The sequence below is a fragment of the Pogonomyrmex barbatus genome, unplaced genomic scaffold (assembly GCF_055798465.1).
Source record: "Pogonomyrmex barbatus isolate J1 unplaced genomic scaffold, ASM5579846v1 scaffold2, whole genome shotgun sequence".
NCBI classification, from domain to species: domain Eukaryota; kingdom Metazoa; phylum Arthropoda; class Insecta; order Hymenoptera; family Formicidae; genus Pogonomyrmex; species Pogonomyrmex barbatus.
In genome coordinates this window covers 15,863,275-15,882,057 of record NW_028297116.1, presented here as the reverse complement: position 1 = coordinate 15,882,057, position 18,783 = coordinate 15,863,275, and the positions used below count along the sequence as shown (strand labels likewise).

The window sequence follows — 18,783 nt, the reverse complement described above, 5'->3', positions numbered from 1 at the left end:
CACGTGACGCATATTATATATTAAATACCACTTAAAATTCAAAATAACGTTGGTGCAATCGAGCCCAAATGATGCATTGTGCGTTCAGGAAAAAAACGGAACGTACTCCCCCCCCTCCCCCCTCCGAAAGAGCCAATCACGTTTTCAATTGTTGAACCAACAGGCCGAATGGGCGCGGCGTGTTTAGTCTAGAAGTATAGAGCTTTCTCGCGTCCAATAGAAGAACTCGTTTCTCGTGATAAGACGAAAATATCTCGGCGGTTGGAATTTCTATCCATCGTTCGTTTAGGGACGCGGCGGTCGGGGCCGACGGTGGTTGGCGACGCGTTGCGGGATTCGAGTTTCGTGTCCGAGCTCGTCCGGCACGGAGCGCGAGAGAGCGCGGCCAAGAATAGCGACGAGCATGCGAGTCTAAGCCGTTCCGTAAATGAGTGCCTGCCAGGCAGAGAGGAGGTGTATGACTGAAGGCGATCGACCGTTCGAACGACCGTGTACGACCGCTCCTTCCGGGTAACCCGTCAAGACGAGAGACTCGACGCAACCGACAATAACACTCGGACGGGAACGCGCGGTCGCGGGCGCCGATCTACTCTCTCGTATATGGAGCAGAATCGCGGGAAACGCCTGTTTCACGTGCCGTATCGCGCGTAGTGAAGCGCAAGTGTGTATGTGTGTGTGCATACGTGCGTGCGTGCGTGCGTGCGTGCCGTCATCGGCATAATCGTCTTCGTCGTCGCTGCTGCCGCCGCCGCCGCCGCCACCACCACCACCACCACCACCACCACCGCCGTCGCCACGCACGAGGAGCGAAAGTGAAAGACACGAAGGGCGGCCGAAGAAGAGTGAGGAAAAGAAAAAGTTAGACAGATAAGACATTCGTCGTCGGGGGCGGGGGGGGGACGAGAGGCGAGCCCGAAGGAGTGAGTAAGAGAGCGAGTGAATGAGAGTGACCGTGTACGCGTCGGCTTGCATGTTTGCTTGTGTGGCGCGCGGTAGCGCGCGTGTGCCAAGCGGAAAGAAGGAGAGAAGCCCGTGCGCGCGACAAGAGAAGCGATTATAGGAGCAGCCCGCTGCCGTCGCCGTCGCCGTCGCTTCTTCTCTACCTGCCCCTTTGGGAGGAGGAGTGCGCGAGAGCGCGTGAGCGAGCGCGTCGTGCTTTTTTCTCTTCGCCGCCTGTCGTCGCCGTCACCATCGCTGCCGCGATCGCCGCCGCCGCCGCCGCCGCCGCCGCCACCGCCGTCGTCGCCGCCACCGCTGCCGCCGCCGTTGTCGGGGCAATGTCTCTCGAGACACGTTCGAGCTCGGCCCTGTTCAAGCGAGCCGAACAGCTCAAGCGCTGGGAACAGTCGGAGACAAATCGCGAGCCCGCACAGCCGCGCCAAGTCGCGCGCAAGATCAAATTCTCCGCCGACATCGTGTTCCTGGCGGCGTGCGCGGCCAGCGACAAGGACGAAGTCGTGCGTCTGCTGCAGAAGGGGGCGGACATCAACACCGGGAACGTCGACGGCCTCACCGCGCTACACCAGGTATGAGAGGCTCGCGCTGGCATCCCTTTGGCATCCCTCCGGCATCCGGCGGGGTTTTGACAGCTTTCAGCCCTTCCGAACGCGCGATTTGTTTTCCTTTTTTTTCCTCTTTCTCTTGAAAACGTAATTCTGCAAGATGGCTACTACGAGCTCCAGCTGTAAATTTGAACTGTAATAATCGAGAGTATTAATCGTTTGTATCGTATATTCGGCATACCGATAATGGGGATTGTCATAATGTGAAAGATGTGATTTAAAGAGAGAAATATGTGACACACAGCGCGCCATACCGTTCACAGTGTTTGATTCGATACGGTCTCCTCAAAGAAAACAGGTCTCTCTTGGAACCTCATCAAGAGACCGCCACGATAATCACAAACACAGTGTCTTCTGCTCTTAACTGTTAATTATTATATATGTGTATTAGTGAGGAAGCTACTTTAGGTGGTAATCCTCTGCTTGTGTAACCAAATGCTAATTTCATTGCATGTTTTGACGTATCGCGTTAGCTACTGTATTTAAAAAATATGCAATCGGTAAATTCAAAATTATCACGATCTCTTTTTTTTTTTACGAAATCTTTTTTCAATGTTTTGATTGCAAATAATATTTTGTTAATTAAATTTATATTTAATTTCAAAATGAAATTGTTATAAACGTGTTTTTTAATCGGTCATTCAATTCGGTATTTGTTAGAATCTAATGTTTATCATTCATTTTTCTTAAAAATATGTAAAAATATATGGAGCATACTTAGAGCAACATTAAAATTTTAGATTTTCAAATCAAATTTTAGATTTTATTTTAAAATCTGTGTTGTATGCAAATACGAACATTATAAACTATGTTCAACGAAATAAAATGATGGAATCTTAAATTTATGTATTGCAAGAAGATATTAAACTTTCCTGAGAGAAATTCCACATATAGATACACATATACATTTATTTTCTAAAACTCCATTTAATTGCGTTAAAAGTAATACTATTTGATTTGCTAGAGAATATTTACTCTTAAGTTTGACCTATTGCCTAACAAAGCAGTTGCAGTTCTTGAATAAATCTTTAATTTAAAGAATTAATGGCCATGATTAATGAATGATGTTTTTTCGTTAATTTTATTTCATTCTATTAAAATTTTTTTGAAATTTGTCAAAATTACTTATTTTTTATAAAGTATATTTAATGTATTTCTTTAAGCATATTTATGATTGGAATGTTTGTATATTTTTATTTTTTAGATACATGTATTACATCTCTACATTTATATTTTTATTAAAAATAATTTATATTTTTATTATATGTTGTGTTTTCGACTTATGTTGGAATATAAAATAATTACTGAGGCCAACATATTTCATATATATTATTTTTAAAATTGAATGTATATAAAATTGTGTATGTAACGATATATATATATAATTTGTTGTATTGAATGATCAATTGCATGACGGGTTCTTTTTCAGTTAAAGACTTAAAACTATTATTTTTTCTGTTTTGCAATAGTTCCTCGGACAGACTAATTATTTATTGCTCTTTTAATTGTTAAAACTTAGAAAATTCAGATTAAAATCTTTGCTACGAAAGAAGATTAACTATGTATACCGATTTTTCAAAAATTTGTAATTATGTAAAATTTGTAACTTGTATTCTCAAACATAGAGTTGCGTAGAACAATTTTTTTGTCACATTAGCAACGATTTTTTTTTTTTCGCGAATAGCAAGCTTTTACGAGCAGCCTATTTTTGGGTGTTTCCGAAAGTGGACACAACTGGGTAATCCGGGACATCTTGTATATACACGTATACCATAACGGTTATTACAGTACTAAGTAATTAATGAGGATACATTAATGAGAAGGTAGCGTGTAAGAATTTCTGATGCAAAGAAAAGAAATTATATTTCGACCAAACAAAAGTAATTCTTTAAACAAGTAACTTTCACTAATCGTGACCAATATAAAATTATAATGCAAAATGTTTTTGAAAATTTAAAATAAAAATTTGCAAAAAATAATGTTTGATAGAATACACACACACATACACACACACACACACACACACACATATATATATATATATATATATATTAATTTAGTTTTACATTTCCTAGATAATATATCTTTTATGTATATTTACCAATTAAATTGATTGACAACCATAACGATCTTGAAACTTGATAAAACTATGAAAGTGTAGTTTAATATAATCATGTAAATGTAAAAGAATACTTGTAGTAGTAATAGCGATAGGGAGTCTTATCCAACTCTTATTAAATGGAATAACATTTTCCATAACGTGAACCAATATTTATGGCTGTTATTTAAGTGAGAAGGAAGGAAGTTAAGGTATTTCATGGATTTGCGAAAATAGAATGTGAAAATACATCAGGCATCAAATGCTATTTATAGCTCTCTGTTAGAAGTCACAGACTGCAGCATCTGTGTTCAGTTTAAATTCTCTATGTCTAGCAATGTTGTAATATGTACCAAACTTTTTTTATCTCGGTAATATCATAACCATGGGAATTTGCGCATATTAAATGATGTAAAAAGTATTTTATAATTTTACTATGTGTTTAATCTGCATGAATAAATTAATTATGAAATGTGTATAGAAATTATTAAATGACAAATACATTTTATCTCTTTCTTTATATTTTATTTCATGATTTTACTTAGAATTATATTATATTTAAGATTGTTCTTAAAAATTTTATGAATGTTATAACATAAATTTATTATTTTTTATTTACGATAAAACATTTTATTAATATAAAAATATTGTTTCTTTTAAAGATTTCTTTTAAAAAAATAATGATGTAATTGTAAATTTAATAGCGCATTTATAACGTCGATTCAAACCTTGGATTGCGACCAGACTTGACTAGACTGAGTAAAATCGGTAGTCTCGATGCCGAGACCTCGAAATACATCTTGCCAATCGTGTCCGCTTTTCATCCCTCTTGTTCAACACATGTACTCGCACATGTTGAATTTAATCAGCACATTATATACTTATATTATATTATAACAGGCCTGCATTGATGATGACCTGGATATGGTGGAATTTTTGGTGGAACAAGGAGCGGATATCAATCGTGGAGATAATGAAGGCTGGACACCCTTACACGCAACAGCATCTTGTGGATTCATATCTATTGCTAAGTTAGTATAATTTTTTTTTACACGAAAAAGCAGAAAAATATTTTTCTGTGTATTTTATATTTACAACTTATTTGTATAAATAATTTATTTATATTAATTATGTTTATCATCAAATAAATAGGAAATTGTACTTTATAGATACTTAATAGAACAAGGATGTAATCTGGCAGCAGTAAACAATGATGGTGAATTGGCGCTGGATATCGCAGAAAGCGACGAGATGGAAGACATGCTCCAACAGCATATAAATAAAGCAGGTTTGTATTTATATGTATATCTGCAGGATGTCCGAGGCCTCTATTGCGTAAAACTTTTAATTATAGACTTCCGAGGAAAATCAGAGCTGGAAATCTTAGTACTGAAATATCTCTGCTGCGATAATTTTACAAGCAATCTAACTGCGTAAGTGGCAATTAGCCACCGTTCTCCTTTGCTTTGTCTAACTTATTTATAAAAATTATTAAATGTTACTGAAACTGTGTACGCGCTTGACATATAGATTATGAAACACCTCAAACTCAACGTTCGGCTAACAGTTTGCACATCCAGACACAGCAAATCGTACATTGGCAAAGATACCCTCTTCCATTGACCTCTTTTCATGACGTTGATATAATTTTACATACAATGTACTGAAATGCTTTCTTAAGTAACACTATCATTTATGTTTTGTACATATAAGTACTGATATAGAGTAGTAAGTACTCGTATAGAAACATTTTACGATATTGATAGTAAAAGCATTTTTTTTTTTATAAAGGTTGAATTTATCGATAAAATCCGAATTAATTGCATTTGCGAGATGCTTGTTAAAAAACCTGTTAAAAAAATTAATAGATTATTGAACATGCAAAATAAATTTAATCACTTTTTAACTATTTTATAACAAGTTTAATTTTGTATGCAGGCATTGATTGTGATCAAGCCAGAAGCGAAGAGGAACGATCAATGTTAAATGATGCAAAAGCTTGGCGATCAGGGGCGCCAGGCAAAGATTCTACACATCCAAGATCAGGAGCCACTGCACTTCATGTCGCTGCTGCCAAAGGCTATATCAAAGTCATGCAGTAAGATAAATGTAGCATTTTAATTAAAATTGGTTAATTAAAAATAAAATAATTTTTATTGTATATTATTTATTCATATTTTACTTAACGGATAACATATACAGAGAATGTTATCTCTTGTATTGAACACAATGTACAATGCAATGCAATGTTAAACTTTATTTTAAAATTAAAATTTTTTTATTTATAATTTTTTGATATATTAAATACGGATTTGGAGTTGATATTTTTTATTGAATCTTTTTAATATTTCTGTGCAGCATATTACTACAAGCTCGATGCAATGTTGATGCACAGGATTTTGATGGATGGACACCTTTGCACGGTGCAGCGCATTGGGGTCAATTGGAAGCTTGTAAACTTCTTGTTGAGAACGGCTGTGATATGGATATAAAAAACTATGCTGTAAGAAAATAAACATATATAATAATTATATAATATAGATTGATCAAGTTGGCTTTAGGCTAGTCTCAGATTTATTTAATTCAAATTCAGGCTTTAGAGGACTTTGGATTTTATAGTGACAAATATGATTATGCTATATTATTATTATATTTTTGCTCATCGTCTTGTTTTTAGGATCAAACTGCTTTTGATATTGCTGATGCAGACATTCTCAAAGCTCTTGAAAATCTAAGAGAGCAACAAGCACTTATCATAAAGGAAAATCCTCAAACAAATAATAAGAAGCAATCGTCTATACCAAAGAAACGGTGAGCACAGAATAATTCTAAATGATAAAATATAAAATGTTAAGTTCTTCTTTTATGTATTTCTAAATGTTGTAGTGTCTCAACAAGTACTGACAATGCAATAGCGGCGCAAGAATCGACAGAAATCTTTGAAGAAGAAACACCAAATAAAGTTAAGAAGGTTGAATTAGAAATTCAATCTGATAAAGAAGATTCCAACGCTAGTACAAACAGCGATGTTGGTAAGATTCTGTCTGTATTATTCCTTCCAATATACGATCTAATCCGCACGTTCATTTTTTTTTTGCTTTTTTTTTAAGAGGTGATTATATTAATACGAAATAACTATCTACTCTGCAACTTCCATGTTTATCTTTTATGTGAAGAAAAAGGAAAGAGAATAATTATATGTTTTGAAAATTATTTTCTCACAAATCTTTATCCTATTGTCCAATTTTGCGAATTTACATTACTGTTAACTGTAATCTGTATTTCTTGTAACATTGCTGCATGGACAGAAGCAACACGTGAAACACACATGGAAGAGAGTGATGGTGAAGGTGAATCTGAGACTAGCTCAGAATCACACTCTTCCACTTTCTCCAATCAATCTGATAAGTCTAACCACGCGACATGTCTTACAGATGACGGTAAGTTTGATCTGTAAGACTGTTTCTTTTTTTTTTTATATATGTAATATGAATTATTGCTTGCTATTATTGCATGTATTATATAAGAGTTTTATAATAGAATACCTTAAATGAAACTTACTGGATTGGTTTTATTGTTTTAAAGAGTTTGACTTTAAATATTTTTCTCTTTGTAAAACTGACAGTTGTAATCAAATTTTTAATCAATTATTTTGCAGAAAAGAAAAATAGAGTAAACAAAGATGAAAATGCACCACACAGTCCAATATCTCCAGTCGAAACTAATAAAGTTCCTAATCAGGTAAAATATCTTTTTAATCATATTATAAATATCACAAATCATATTATTGCATATATATTTTGTATTTTTCAATAATTGTACATTTTGTTTTAAGGCTCCAATATTGCCTCCAAAACAACAGACTGATAATAATGAGGACGGTGTTGTACCATCTTGGAGACGTTCAGGTTCCTTTCGAAATAGAATGCAAAATGCTGAAACTAATTCTACATCTACAAGTATGTTTCAAATGTTTTATTCATATTTTACAAATTTCTAAACTGACTGAACTTTCAACGAACCTGTATAATTATTTCATAGAACTCGAGGATAAGGATAATAATATTAAAATACCAACAACATCAAATAAAGTTAGTGGGGAATCCGATGTGGTATTAAGAAGAACGCATAGTTTCGAGACAGATGAGAAGTAAGTTTAGATAAATCCTACTATACTATACTATATTACTTCATGTGTTATATCAGTTTTTTTTAAATATTACGAATTTATAGCTTTATATTTGTAGTAATATCATATTTTTTTATTTGCTAATGATATTAGCGGACATTTAATGCAATTAACAGTGATGCTACCAACTAAGATATTGTATAATATGCATACTCCAAGTGTCTGCATTAATTATCTAGTCTTAGCATTTCATGTTTGTGACATATGTCCCTATACTATTACGATAATTAGTGTAGAGATGGTATGGTGATGCATGGCATAGTGATGCATGTGATGCAGGTTTTATGAGCAGTATTTGGCATTACGTGCCCGCATCAAGGCGTTCTCGTGTCCTACCCTCCATCGCTGCAATGCAGCTACTCCTACTCACACCAATGCTACAACTCGCTCTGCATCGCTACGCGAAACACACAGGTATATGCCGCATGCTTCTAAACATTGTTATAGCTTTTATTTGTATGCAATATAAACTACAATCATGTTAATATAAATTCTATTCAATTTGTTCAACATGATTGTATTGTATAATATGTCAAATGCTGTGATAGTAAGTCATATTATTTATTTTTTAAAAATATGTGAGAACATGTAACATTATTTCAATGTTTTATTTTTTTTTGTACATCCTATGGGCTTTTAATGTGGCTTGCTATTTATCTTTCTGGCTTGAAACCTTAAAAACCTTAAAAAGCTTTAAATTAAATTGGACATAACAATGCTAATCAGATTGAGATATTAATCCTGATAAATTCTAAATGAATCATTTATATATGAAAATTGATCTATAATACTTGAAAATAATTCTTTCCTTTAATTATATTTTTTATTTTATATGATTGAAATAAATAAATATAGATAAATAAAGAAACCTCAGAGAATTTAAAAATTTATAATTTTACATTTGCATTTTTATAAATTTTAAAATATACATATATAGAATTCTAAAGAATTCAAAGTTATAAGAGGTTTTTTTTTTTTATTTTAATTATGAAACTGTTAATAAATACATAAATATTTTTATTTTTAGTGCTTTTAAGAATATAATATCTGCCGTTAAGGTATATACATTTAATAATTTATTACTTATTCCTTTTTTTAAATTATTTATTTTATTCTTACTCTAGAAAAAAAGACGTGAAATTAAATTTGGAATTATCAAGACTGCCACAAGGAAGCAATACACTTTCACCAACATCTGCATCTAAAACATTGGCATCGAGTTTATTGTCATCCATCACAACAACTACCACTGCCACTACAACAACAAGTCCTATTCCAGTCAATCAAATTCGCAGGTAAATAAATTTTTATACTAAATTTTTATACTAAAAATCGATATCTTTTATTAAACATATTTTTAAAATTGAATATACTTCAACAAGTTTATCTAAATGAAATGATATCTTATCTATAACTGAAATGAACAAGAAATGAATGAACAAGAAATTAAAAGTGGATTGCAGTATTTCACTGTTTTTGAAATCTAAAAAATATTAGTTGTAAAATTTTTAATTGTCTTTCAATATCTTCAAATTTGAAATGAAATTTAAAATGAAATCCTTATATTTTCATAAATATTTTAAAAAATATTAACTCATATATGTATTTTTTTCTTTAATTATTAAATAATTAATACTACATAAATGTTCGGATTTTCCTAAAGATCTTAAACACTTATTACAACATTAAAATACATTCTTACATGTGCACACAATAGTTTTGTATGTATTTACATTTTGTATTGTGCGTTATAATATTGATATGGCTGGGTAGTGTTCAACCAGTGGAAGCTGCATCTACAGTTGTATCGAATACAAATAATGCAGTAGCAACTGCTCCTGGAACTCCTACTACACCAGGAGGGAGCAAGCTAAGTCCAGGAAATATCTTCAAGAATTTCTTCAAGTGGGTACTCACTACTCGGAAGATCCTCCTGAAATATTATGACTTTTGCATATTGTCAAATATTTACGTATATTAATTACGTACGTTAATGGCTGGCAGTAGCATGAAAGTTTGCTTTTGCAGTGTGGTTATTCTTTTTATTTGCACATTAATCGTTTTATATATTTGAATACCTCTATATTTGAATAGTCACCTCGTCCACTACACATTTGAATTCACCAGTTGTCTAAATATTTACATAGTTGGCAAACGAACAAACTGCCATACCTAAATGCACTTTATTTGATTTGTATCGTTAAATGTAACTTTATGATATTTTTTATACTGTTCAATCTATCAAACTATTGCACCAAAAGTTGCTATAAATTTCTATGAAAATTATCAAACAATACTTTATTGATGATACCGAACATTACAAATCTGTGTTTTCTCATTTTCAACTTTATAATTAGTTCAAAATTTAAGATGCATTATGACAGGAAGAAGAAATTAATTTATACATAATATATCTGAAACAAAAGAAATGTTTAACTTATTCTTTTACAGGGAAATATATACTTTTGTTGGTTTATGTGAAATTTTCTCATTGCTTACAAATTGTGTTGAACATGCTTACTAAAAATTTGTTTTTGTTGCAAAAACAAAACAACTTGACATATTTTGTATCTTTCGCTGCAATTCGTAAGCTGATCTCTCATGTATTACTATACATATATGTACAGATCCTTCGTTCCACCGGTGCGCGATGAGGAAAGTGAAACTCAAAGGAAAGCCCATGCAAAGAGAGTAAGAGAAACTAGAAGATCTACTCAAGGTGTGACATTGGATGAGATCAAGAGCGCAGAACAATTAGTAAAGAAAAAACAACAGAACAGCGAATCACCGACGTTAACGCCGTCCACGCAGGTAAGGATCTTATCAGCGTTATCAGCGGCTGTCTTATCGTGTGATTAGAAAAATAATTGTATCCGAACCGATTTGTACGAAAGGCTTATTTCTTTAAGCGGTGTATAATAAAATTAAAGAAGAATGCTTCTAGTGTGAGAAGACTGGCAGTGAATATTAAAACATAATACGACACATTAACGATTGAAATTAATTTGTTTTGTGAAGATCTAATCGAATACTAAATAGTTTCAATGAAGTACCTGTGTTGCTTAAAATTGAGAGTACATAACGTTTTATTTTTTATTATATTCTTACAAGAGTAGCAATGTAGCATGATAAACTAAAATTGAGATCACTATTTATTCATATTTTTTTTAAACTATCCAGCCTACTACTACCGTCAGCAATACAGCTTCGATCACAGCTACGATAACAACCGCAACCTCCACTACTGCAACCGTGACTACTGCAAATAAAATCTCTGAAGAATCTAATTTACCTGAGAGACGGCCATCTTGGAGATTAAGGGTAGACAATGGAAGCAAGGTGTGTGTGCTTATCAAATTTGTACATGAATAATCTGCAGATGTTTATGGTCTATAATTGATGCTACACCGCTATGTGTTTGGAATATAACAAGAAAATTCAATCGACAATTGAAAATATTCCATGAATGTATTAGTGTAAAAATTAAAATTTTTGACATTTCTTGTAATAGTTTCAGTTGGAGGATGCTAATAATAAGCCTACTGATAATACAACGGCCTATATGAGAAGACCGTCTGGTGGAACTGGTATACCCAGACCATCATCAGCGCCAGTGGAAACTATTGCCACTAGTAGCACAGAAGCCACAGTTACTTTACCCCTTAGGAGATCCTTAAAGCAACCTGATGATAAAGGTAAGAATAATTATTAATGACTTTATTAACAGTGAAATAATTAATGACATAAAGAATATAACTTGTTATTTTTTTGATATATTATTTATATAATATTTGAGATATATTATTTTATGTAATATTAATGATCATTTATATAAAAAAAAATGAAACTTTTATGTGTTATAGAACAAGATAAGGAAAATGATAGTAGAAACGCACAAGCTACACAAGCAGTTATTCAAAGGAGACGTCGGCCTAAAAGAAGATCGACAGGTGTTGTCCATGTGGATATGGATGTAAGTAACGTTTTTTTTAAAATGCAGGAATATTTTAAAAATATTCTAATTAATATTATTACAAAAATAAGAACTTTGGATAATTTTTACAAATTTTAATTGAGAGGAAATTAATATCGTTAATTAAAAAAACAACCAAAAATTATTTAATAGAAATAAAATATATATTTAAACATATGTAAAAAATTACATTTTATAGGAAATTGATCCAGAAAAGCAAGATCTAACTGCCGGTGGTGATTGCGACGATTCGAAAATTAATCACAACGAAGTAAGTAATCCATCTTTTTTAATTAAAAATATTTCAGTACGTCAACTTCTGTTAACTTCAATTTTTACCTTACTACCATTAAACATAAGTACTTCGAATCAAAGTTACTTGATTTAAAATAATACAAACTAGATCACATATACTTGAATGATAAACTAATTGTTATAATGAATATTAATGCATGATATCACTGCTTCAAAATATATTATTCCCTTGTTTTATGATCTTCAATTTACAAAATCTTTCTGATGCTAAAGCGTTTATCCGTATTTCGACTTACAAATCTCTTGCCATGGATTTACTAGGCGTGTGCCAAAAATCCAAAATTGGATAACGCGCAATTGAATGACGCAGAGAGAAACACAACACTCGTAAAATAGAAAGAACATAAGATATGAGGCGTCATCACACTTCGGCCTAGATTTTGATAGCTTTTTGTTTCGCAAAGCTCCTATTGTCGGATCGGTCGAGGTGAAATAATTATACAACTATATCATGCATAAAATGATGCAAAGAAGAAAATGTTTTCTTAATATTCGCATAACTGTTTCTTGCGATTTTGAAAATTTATTTATAAAATTTCAGCTAAATTTTTTCATTCATTGGGTGTAAACAGTTTTCACAATAAGTTACCGGAGCTTGATGTTATTTTTAACCTCTTGAAAGAATAACTTCTATTCCATATTCTCAACAAAAATAGTCTAGCATTCGTTATTCTGTCACTTGCGTTCATAAAGAATGCTACATTTGATATACAAATATTTTAAAAAATGACCGTGATTGACGTCAACAGATAATTTTGCTTAATCTCAATATATATTTTTCTACTATTTTAAATATAAAATCATCGCGAGAGAATTGCTCTCAACAAGTGGCTTAAATTACATACGAGATCTTAATCTGTAAATGAAACAAAAAAAGACGAACATGGACATACTCTAATCGTCTAAAAGTGTTCTCTCCAACGTGTTTGGAATACAATCTGACACTTTGACATTTAGAATCGTATACATATAGTTTATTAGCGCTCATGAACATCTCGAAAACATTTTAGTCTTTTATATATCGATGACAGATAGGTTATTAACGCGTTCTATATAAATCTCCATATATTTCATATATGTGAGAGCTATTACCTAATGTTACGAGATTTATTCGTTTTCTTTCTAATTCGAACTTATTTATTATAAAATTGGATATATCGCAATATACATCGTTTATGTATAAATTCATTTATATTTAAGCTGTCGTACATTAAAAAAACATTTAAAATGCGATGCATTTAGTCTCTGAAACTTACAACCTTGATATTTGTGCGTCTCCGCGTGCATTCCAAAAATAGCACATAGTAGTAATGCTTTAAACTGCCTGATGTCTTGGGTTCTCCTGCTCAGTCTCCGTCAGTCTATCATCCGCTGTCCATGGCACTACGTATACGTATGTCTTGCTCTGAAAATTGAAAAGCATTTAAAGTGTCGTGGACTGTAATAAAACTGATCGCAAATCGCTAATGTGAGGTGACGTGTGACGAATCTCAGAAAAAATAGCCGATGCTGTAGCGTTTCGCAATAACTTCGCACGTGACGCAAACCATGTCTTCATACAGAAAGGGAGCGCAGGCTAAGCCAACAACAGCTGCTGGCTTACGAGCTCAAGCATCAACAAATGGGCAATCAATTTTTGGAAATAGGTCACGGATCGGTGGTTTGCTCTCGTTAAATCAGAATAATTTAACATTTAATCCAGGATTATTGGGTGTAAAAACTCCAAATCTGTATTCCGGCTCTAGTTTTTTAAATAAGAGTTCAAAAAATAGCGACTTGTTCCGAACAAATCCATATGCGAAGTCTACAAATACCCTGAATCCATATGTGAAATCTACAAAAACTTCGAATCCATATGTGAAGTCTACGAATAGTCCGAATCCGTATGCGAAACCTACGAATAGTCCAAATTATCAAAATCTCCTTACAACGTACGGTGGAACGTCGACGGGATACGGTGGTGTTACTTTACCTTCTCACACAACTGTCAGTCCCTTGAATTTGAGTCCATCTCCTAGTTACAACTATTTAAATCTAAATGTAAACGCTCGCCCACATGTACAAAAGACCGAGAGTTTTAGTAGATCCAAAATAAAACCAAGTCTCAGTATTGGATCGAGAAGTTCCAGTCTGCAAAGTTTAACTAGTTCTGAGGGATATGCTGTAAGCAATTTTCTTGATTTTTATATCTAAAAAATCTGTATTAGAATTTTTATAAAATTTTCCTAGAACTTTGAAGCATTTTTATTCATCACTTTTTTTAATATTAAAATACATTTTTCACATTCTATATGTGAAAATAAATTATTATATAAATATAAATCTAGAATATAGAGACAACACTTTATAGATAAACATAGTTGTAAAATTAGTAGATATACATAGAGTAGATAACATAGAGTACATAATTTTTCTTTAAAATAAGAATAGAGATAAGAATTTTCGATATTTTAATAAAAATTAATGATATTTTATGTTATGTTTATTTTAGAGTGGAAACGATCGTTCTGGAAGGGCCAATAGATTAGGTTCGATATCCTCGTTATCATCAGAAGCGTCATCAACACCAAGCAGATTAAAGTCTAATAGTTCCGAAAACGGCGAATTAGATTATAAGAAATTATATGAAGAATCTCAGGCCGAAAACGAAAGGTTGAAGGAAAAACTGAAGCGCTCCGACGAACAATTAAAGGAAGTCAGAAGTTTACTAGAAAAAATGCAAATCAACCAAAATAAAGTAATTCTGTCTGAGGCAGAGAAAAGGGAAAGGCGAGCTATGGAAAGGAAACTCTCAGAAATGGAGGAAGAATTGAAGGTAAGTTCGCAGAATTTACATACTTCCTTCATTATGAATGTTCTTTATGTGAAAACGAATGAAAAAAAATGCTTTCATACATTGAATCAAATAATAAGGAGACACGGTTGTCTGTGATTTTATGTGTACGAGTATACGTATCAGTATATATTTGTATATTTATAATTTTATATTTTTTAGTTAGTTATCTCACATCATCTCTTTTTTGTGTTGCTGTGACTGCTAGTGGCAAGCAAAAACAGCAATGATTATTTTTGTACGAAGATCCGATCGCTTTTCCTTACCTGGCAATTTTACGACGCTTCACTCTCTTTTTTATTCTCTTATTCCGATTGGTACTCGTATCTTTTTTTTTCACGGGAAACAATAATTTTTAGTAACCCGTTTATATTTTCCTTGAGTTTCCGCTTCTCAGAACTTCTAGCGTAGTTTAGCGGGGAATTGCACGTAGTTTTACTCGTCTATTAATGGTACGCGAATTAATTATTTGTTTTTGGCTATTTTGGGACTAGCAAAAACAGTGGCGGGGATTTTAGGCTAATCGTTTAACTGTTTACAGCAATTGCAAAAGCTCAAAGCTGAAAATGAGAGATTGAAAGCCGAAAATCGGGCACTTACCCGCGTCGTATCCAAACTCACCAATACTAAATAGGTAAAGGACACAATGACAGCATCTGCGTTAACGATAGACATCGTATCTCACGCAGCATTAATTAATTAATTACTCTCTTAATCGAATGATTAATTACAATTTTGTGTTTCGATCGCCAAATTAAAATAGAAACGATACTACTCATCATACTTATTGTATAATTCAGCTTTGTAAGGTCCAACATATAACGCGATCGTTTTCGCAATTTTCAATTAAAATTCATTTTTATAAAAAAGAGACCTCAAGCTTGCTATAATACATATACATACGTTTTATCCCAAGTATTGTAATCAACATTTATATGGTCGCGTATCTTCTTGGTGTGATACTAATAGCATTCTTATTTTTGCAATGTATATCAACAATGATTCTTTTACGCATATAATTACATATATAACGTTATATACGGTTATACTTTTTCAAGATTTTTATAAAATTTTAAACAATTATAATAAATTATCCCGGCTGATTGTGTGATGCATGTTACAAATGAACTTAATAATAATTTTACTAAAAAGAACCAAAGTTTTAACAAGAGATAAAGAAGAACGCAGTCTGTCATTTATAAGATGCATAGGAATGAATATAGACACCACAATTTTAACTTTAGGCAACTTTCCTTCATGTAAAATCACCATTCAACATACAGAATAACATCAGTAAACTGAATGCTATCACCATCGATAATCATTTCTGGCACGTGTTTCACATGAAAAACAAAGCCATGACTCTGCAATTAATTATTTTTTTTTTCAGTTCCTTCATCTTAATCGTAACTGTGTGAAAGTATTCAATTCCTGAAATATGTTCAAATCTATTCAAATCAACACTTGTTACACTCTATTAACTAGATCTTCACCTCTCTCTCTTTCTCTCTCTCTCTCTCTCTCTCTGTCTCTCTTTCAGAAAGCATGTTAAATGTTAAACTGTTGCATTTTTATTGCACTTTATAGATTTTTAAAAATGTCCAATCCACGAAGTTGACATTAATCTCCCTTTAACTTTTATGTATAATATTGCATACTTATCATTATTCTATAGTATGCATTAGAAAGCTTTCATAATCAACGATATGATTTTATAGTATTTTCTAAAAAAAAGTGCTCAATAATAAAGAATGTGACAAATGATTACAGTCTTAGTTACGACTGATAAAATTATTTCTTGCATTTATATGAAATGCCTCCGATACTCAAGATCAAATTATTGTATTAATTAATATTATGCGTTGTCTAAATTTAATTATTCATTAATTGAATCTCCCTTAGATTGTAAATAGATCCGAGGATAAATTGTCTTCCAAACGGCGCACACGGTACAAATGGTACGAAATGTTTATTGTAAAATATTTGTGTGTAAAAATTGAATTCAAATGGCGAATATTGTAATACTTAAACGATTTGTTCAAGTTATTTATTTGGATTAATACAGTACTAATTAGATGTAAACGATGATTGCTACGAAGGAATACTTGTGTACAAATGCAATGATACTTAAGAGAAATAAAGTTTATGATTCTGGTATTATATCTGGTAATATAACGATCATAAATTGATAAGACGTTATTCGCGATCATTTTTCAGTTCTTTTATAGTATCTGAACATTTGTTAATTTTTGCTAGTATATAATATCATATCCGAATATTTTAATGATTTTTTATTTGCAGTAATATTTGTGAGTGCCTCTTTCCGTTTATCCTCTGTTATTTTGTGAGCACTTAAATTATTCCGTCTATATTGGCATTATTTCTTTGTATTCCTTTGTATAATGTTACGTTCTAAGTTAGTGCATAAGAATTAGTGTGGTATTTTTTTTCTAGGTGATGGACCAACTAAAATGCGAAAATCAGAGGCTAAAAGATGAAAATGGTGCCTTGATCAGAGTAATCAGCAAATTGTCCAAATAAATCTTGTAGTCTCAACTGCACATCATAATGAAATTTTCAGTTGTATTACAACTATGTTGAATGAATTGCTTTAATTATAGCAGCATCATTATTATCGCTAATATTCTTATAAATGTGCATCATATTTGCTATCGATGAATTTATCTTTGTAATAATTTAACTTATTCCAATTATGAAATCGATTAATCGCATGGCTGTGCCAAAGGCGAAAAGAAACGTTACTCCTATTCTTAGACTGTGAATACTTGATTGTAAAAGACTTAGAGGAATTTTACTTTGTGGAATTACTTTTTAATGTTGTAGAAGGGTGAATTTTATAATCCATTATATAAAACCAATTCGATCAATGCTTTATAGTAAAAAAAAATAAGAAAAAGTCAGATTTATTTTATTCGACTACTAGGAAGAGAAAAAGAACTGTTAATCTTTGCGAACAGTTTTCTTTTTTAATAAATCACGTTATCGATGTTGATTCTTTATAAGGACATTTTGTAAATACAGACAAATAGACAATGGATGTGGCATTTTAGTAATTGGAGAAGAGAATTTTTATTCGAGGAGAAAATTTTTATTGAAACATTCTGACTACATACAAACAAATTCATATATGTCGTAAACGAATTCGTTTGCATTACCGAAGCAATAAACTATTTATCTATTACCTTTGACTAAATTATGCAGGTATTAAAAATGAAATTAAAGAACATGACTTTGCTACTCAAGTGGCCTTTCTCTGAAGACTGCAATTTGTAAATCCTTCCATCATTGCCATTTTTGCAGTATAGGCGGAAATTTGATGCATATATGCGGGAGTAAATGTTTTTAATTACTCTGTAATATAATGCAATTTTCTTATATGATATCACAGATATATAAAATGTACTTTAGATACATCGAGATTTTTAATCTCTTTTAAAGTGCTAAAATTATGTATGTTTAGAGCTGTGGGTATAACTTCAGTTCGAATCTGTATGATGTAGAATCTGTGTTATTATTTTTAACTACTTGTCCAATATAAAATGCTGTTACCTATTATTTTCTTATGGCAACATCAATTATGATTGTTCAAGACGTTCTGGATAAAGACGAATTTATTAATATTGGAATAGAATGCGTAATTGACAGTTGGCATGTTTTTTAATGATATTACTGTAAACAATTGTAAAAAAGAATGACTCAATGTAGTTATTTCGTAATGAAATTTATTAGAAAATAATATTTGTGTAAATATTTAATACATATAGGTTTATTACATAGACCTTATTTTTATTA

General features: G+C 32.2%; 1 protein-coding gene across 8 annotated transcripts; it reads left to right on the top strand.

The window, feature by feature from the left end:
- The first annotated feature begins 283 nt into the window (after positions 1 to 283).
- On the top strand, positions 284 to 18,727 carry Mbs (Myosin binding subunit). 8 transcript variants are annotated; one of them, XR_967810.3, is made up of 23 exons: positions 285 to 1,526; positions 4,561 to 4,691; positions 4,830 to 4,948; positions 5,599 to 5,758; positions 6,019 to 6,163; positions 6,338 to 6,471; positions 6,547 to 6,692; positions 6,969 to 7,100; positions 7,319 to 7,401; positions 7,496 to 7,619; positions 7,702 to 7,810; positions 8,129 to 8,263; positions 8,974 to 9,144; positions 9,623 to 9,754; positions 10,477 to 10,660; positions 11,030 to 11,188; positions 11,361 to 11,544; positions 11,713 to 11,822; positions 12,022 to 12,093; positions 14,629 to 14,952; positions 15,512 to 15,604; positions 16,873 to 16,928; positions 17,425 to 17,605. XR_967810.3 is itself a non-coding variant. In XM_011638207.2 (22 exons), the coding sequence occupies exons 1-22, from the start codon at positions 1,278 to 1,280 to the stop codon at positions 17,426 to 17,428; spliced, it is 3,063 nt and encodes a 1,020-aa protein (XP_011636509.2). In that variant the 5' UTR covers positions 284 to 1,277; the 3' UTR covers positions 17,429 to 18,727. The 8 variants fall into 8 exon arrangements, 7 of the variants coding, with proteins under 7 accessions (XP_011636509.2, XP_011636507.2, XP_011636511.2 ...); XM_011638207.2 differs by lacking the exon at positions 15,512 to 15,604 and having other exon boundaries at positions 284 to 1,526; positions 17,425 to 18,727; XM_011638205.3 differs by lacking the exon at positions 16,873 to 16,928 and having other exon boundaries at positions 17,425 to 18,727.
- Positions 18,728 to 18,783: the final 56 nt, after the last annotated feature.

Bases quoted from the DNA above. Each gene is read 5' to 3' on its own strand.
- Mbs (XM_011638205.3), top strand. From the start codon at position 1,278: ATGTCTCTCGAGACACGTTCGAGCTCGGCCCTGTTCAAGCGAGCCGAA. The intron at 4,949-5,598 runs GTTTGTATTTAT...TTTTGTATGCAG, and splicing joins ACAGCATATAAATAAAGCAG to GCATTGATTGTGATCAAGCC. The intron at 10,661-11,029 runs GTAAGGATCTTA...TAAACTATCCAG, and splicing joins CGTTAACGCCGTCCACGCAG to CCTACTACTACCGTCAGCAA.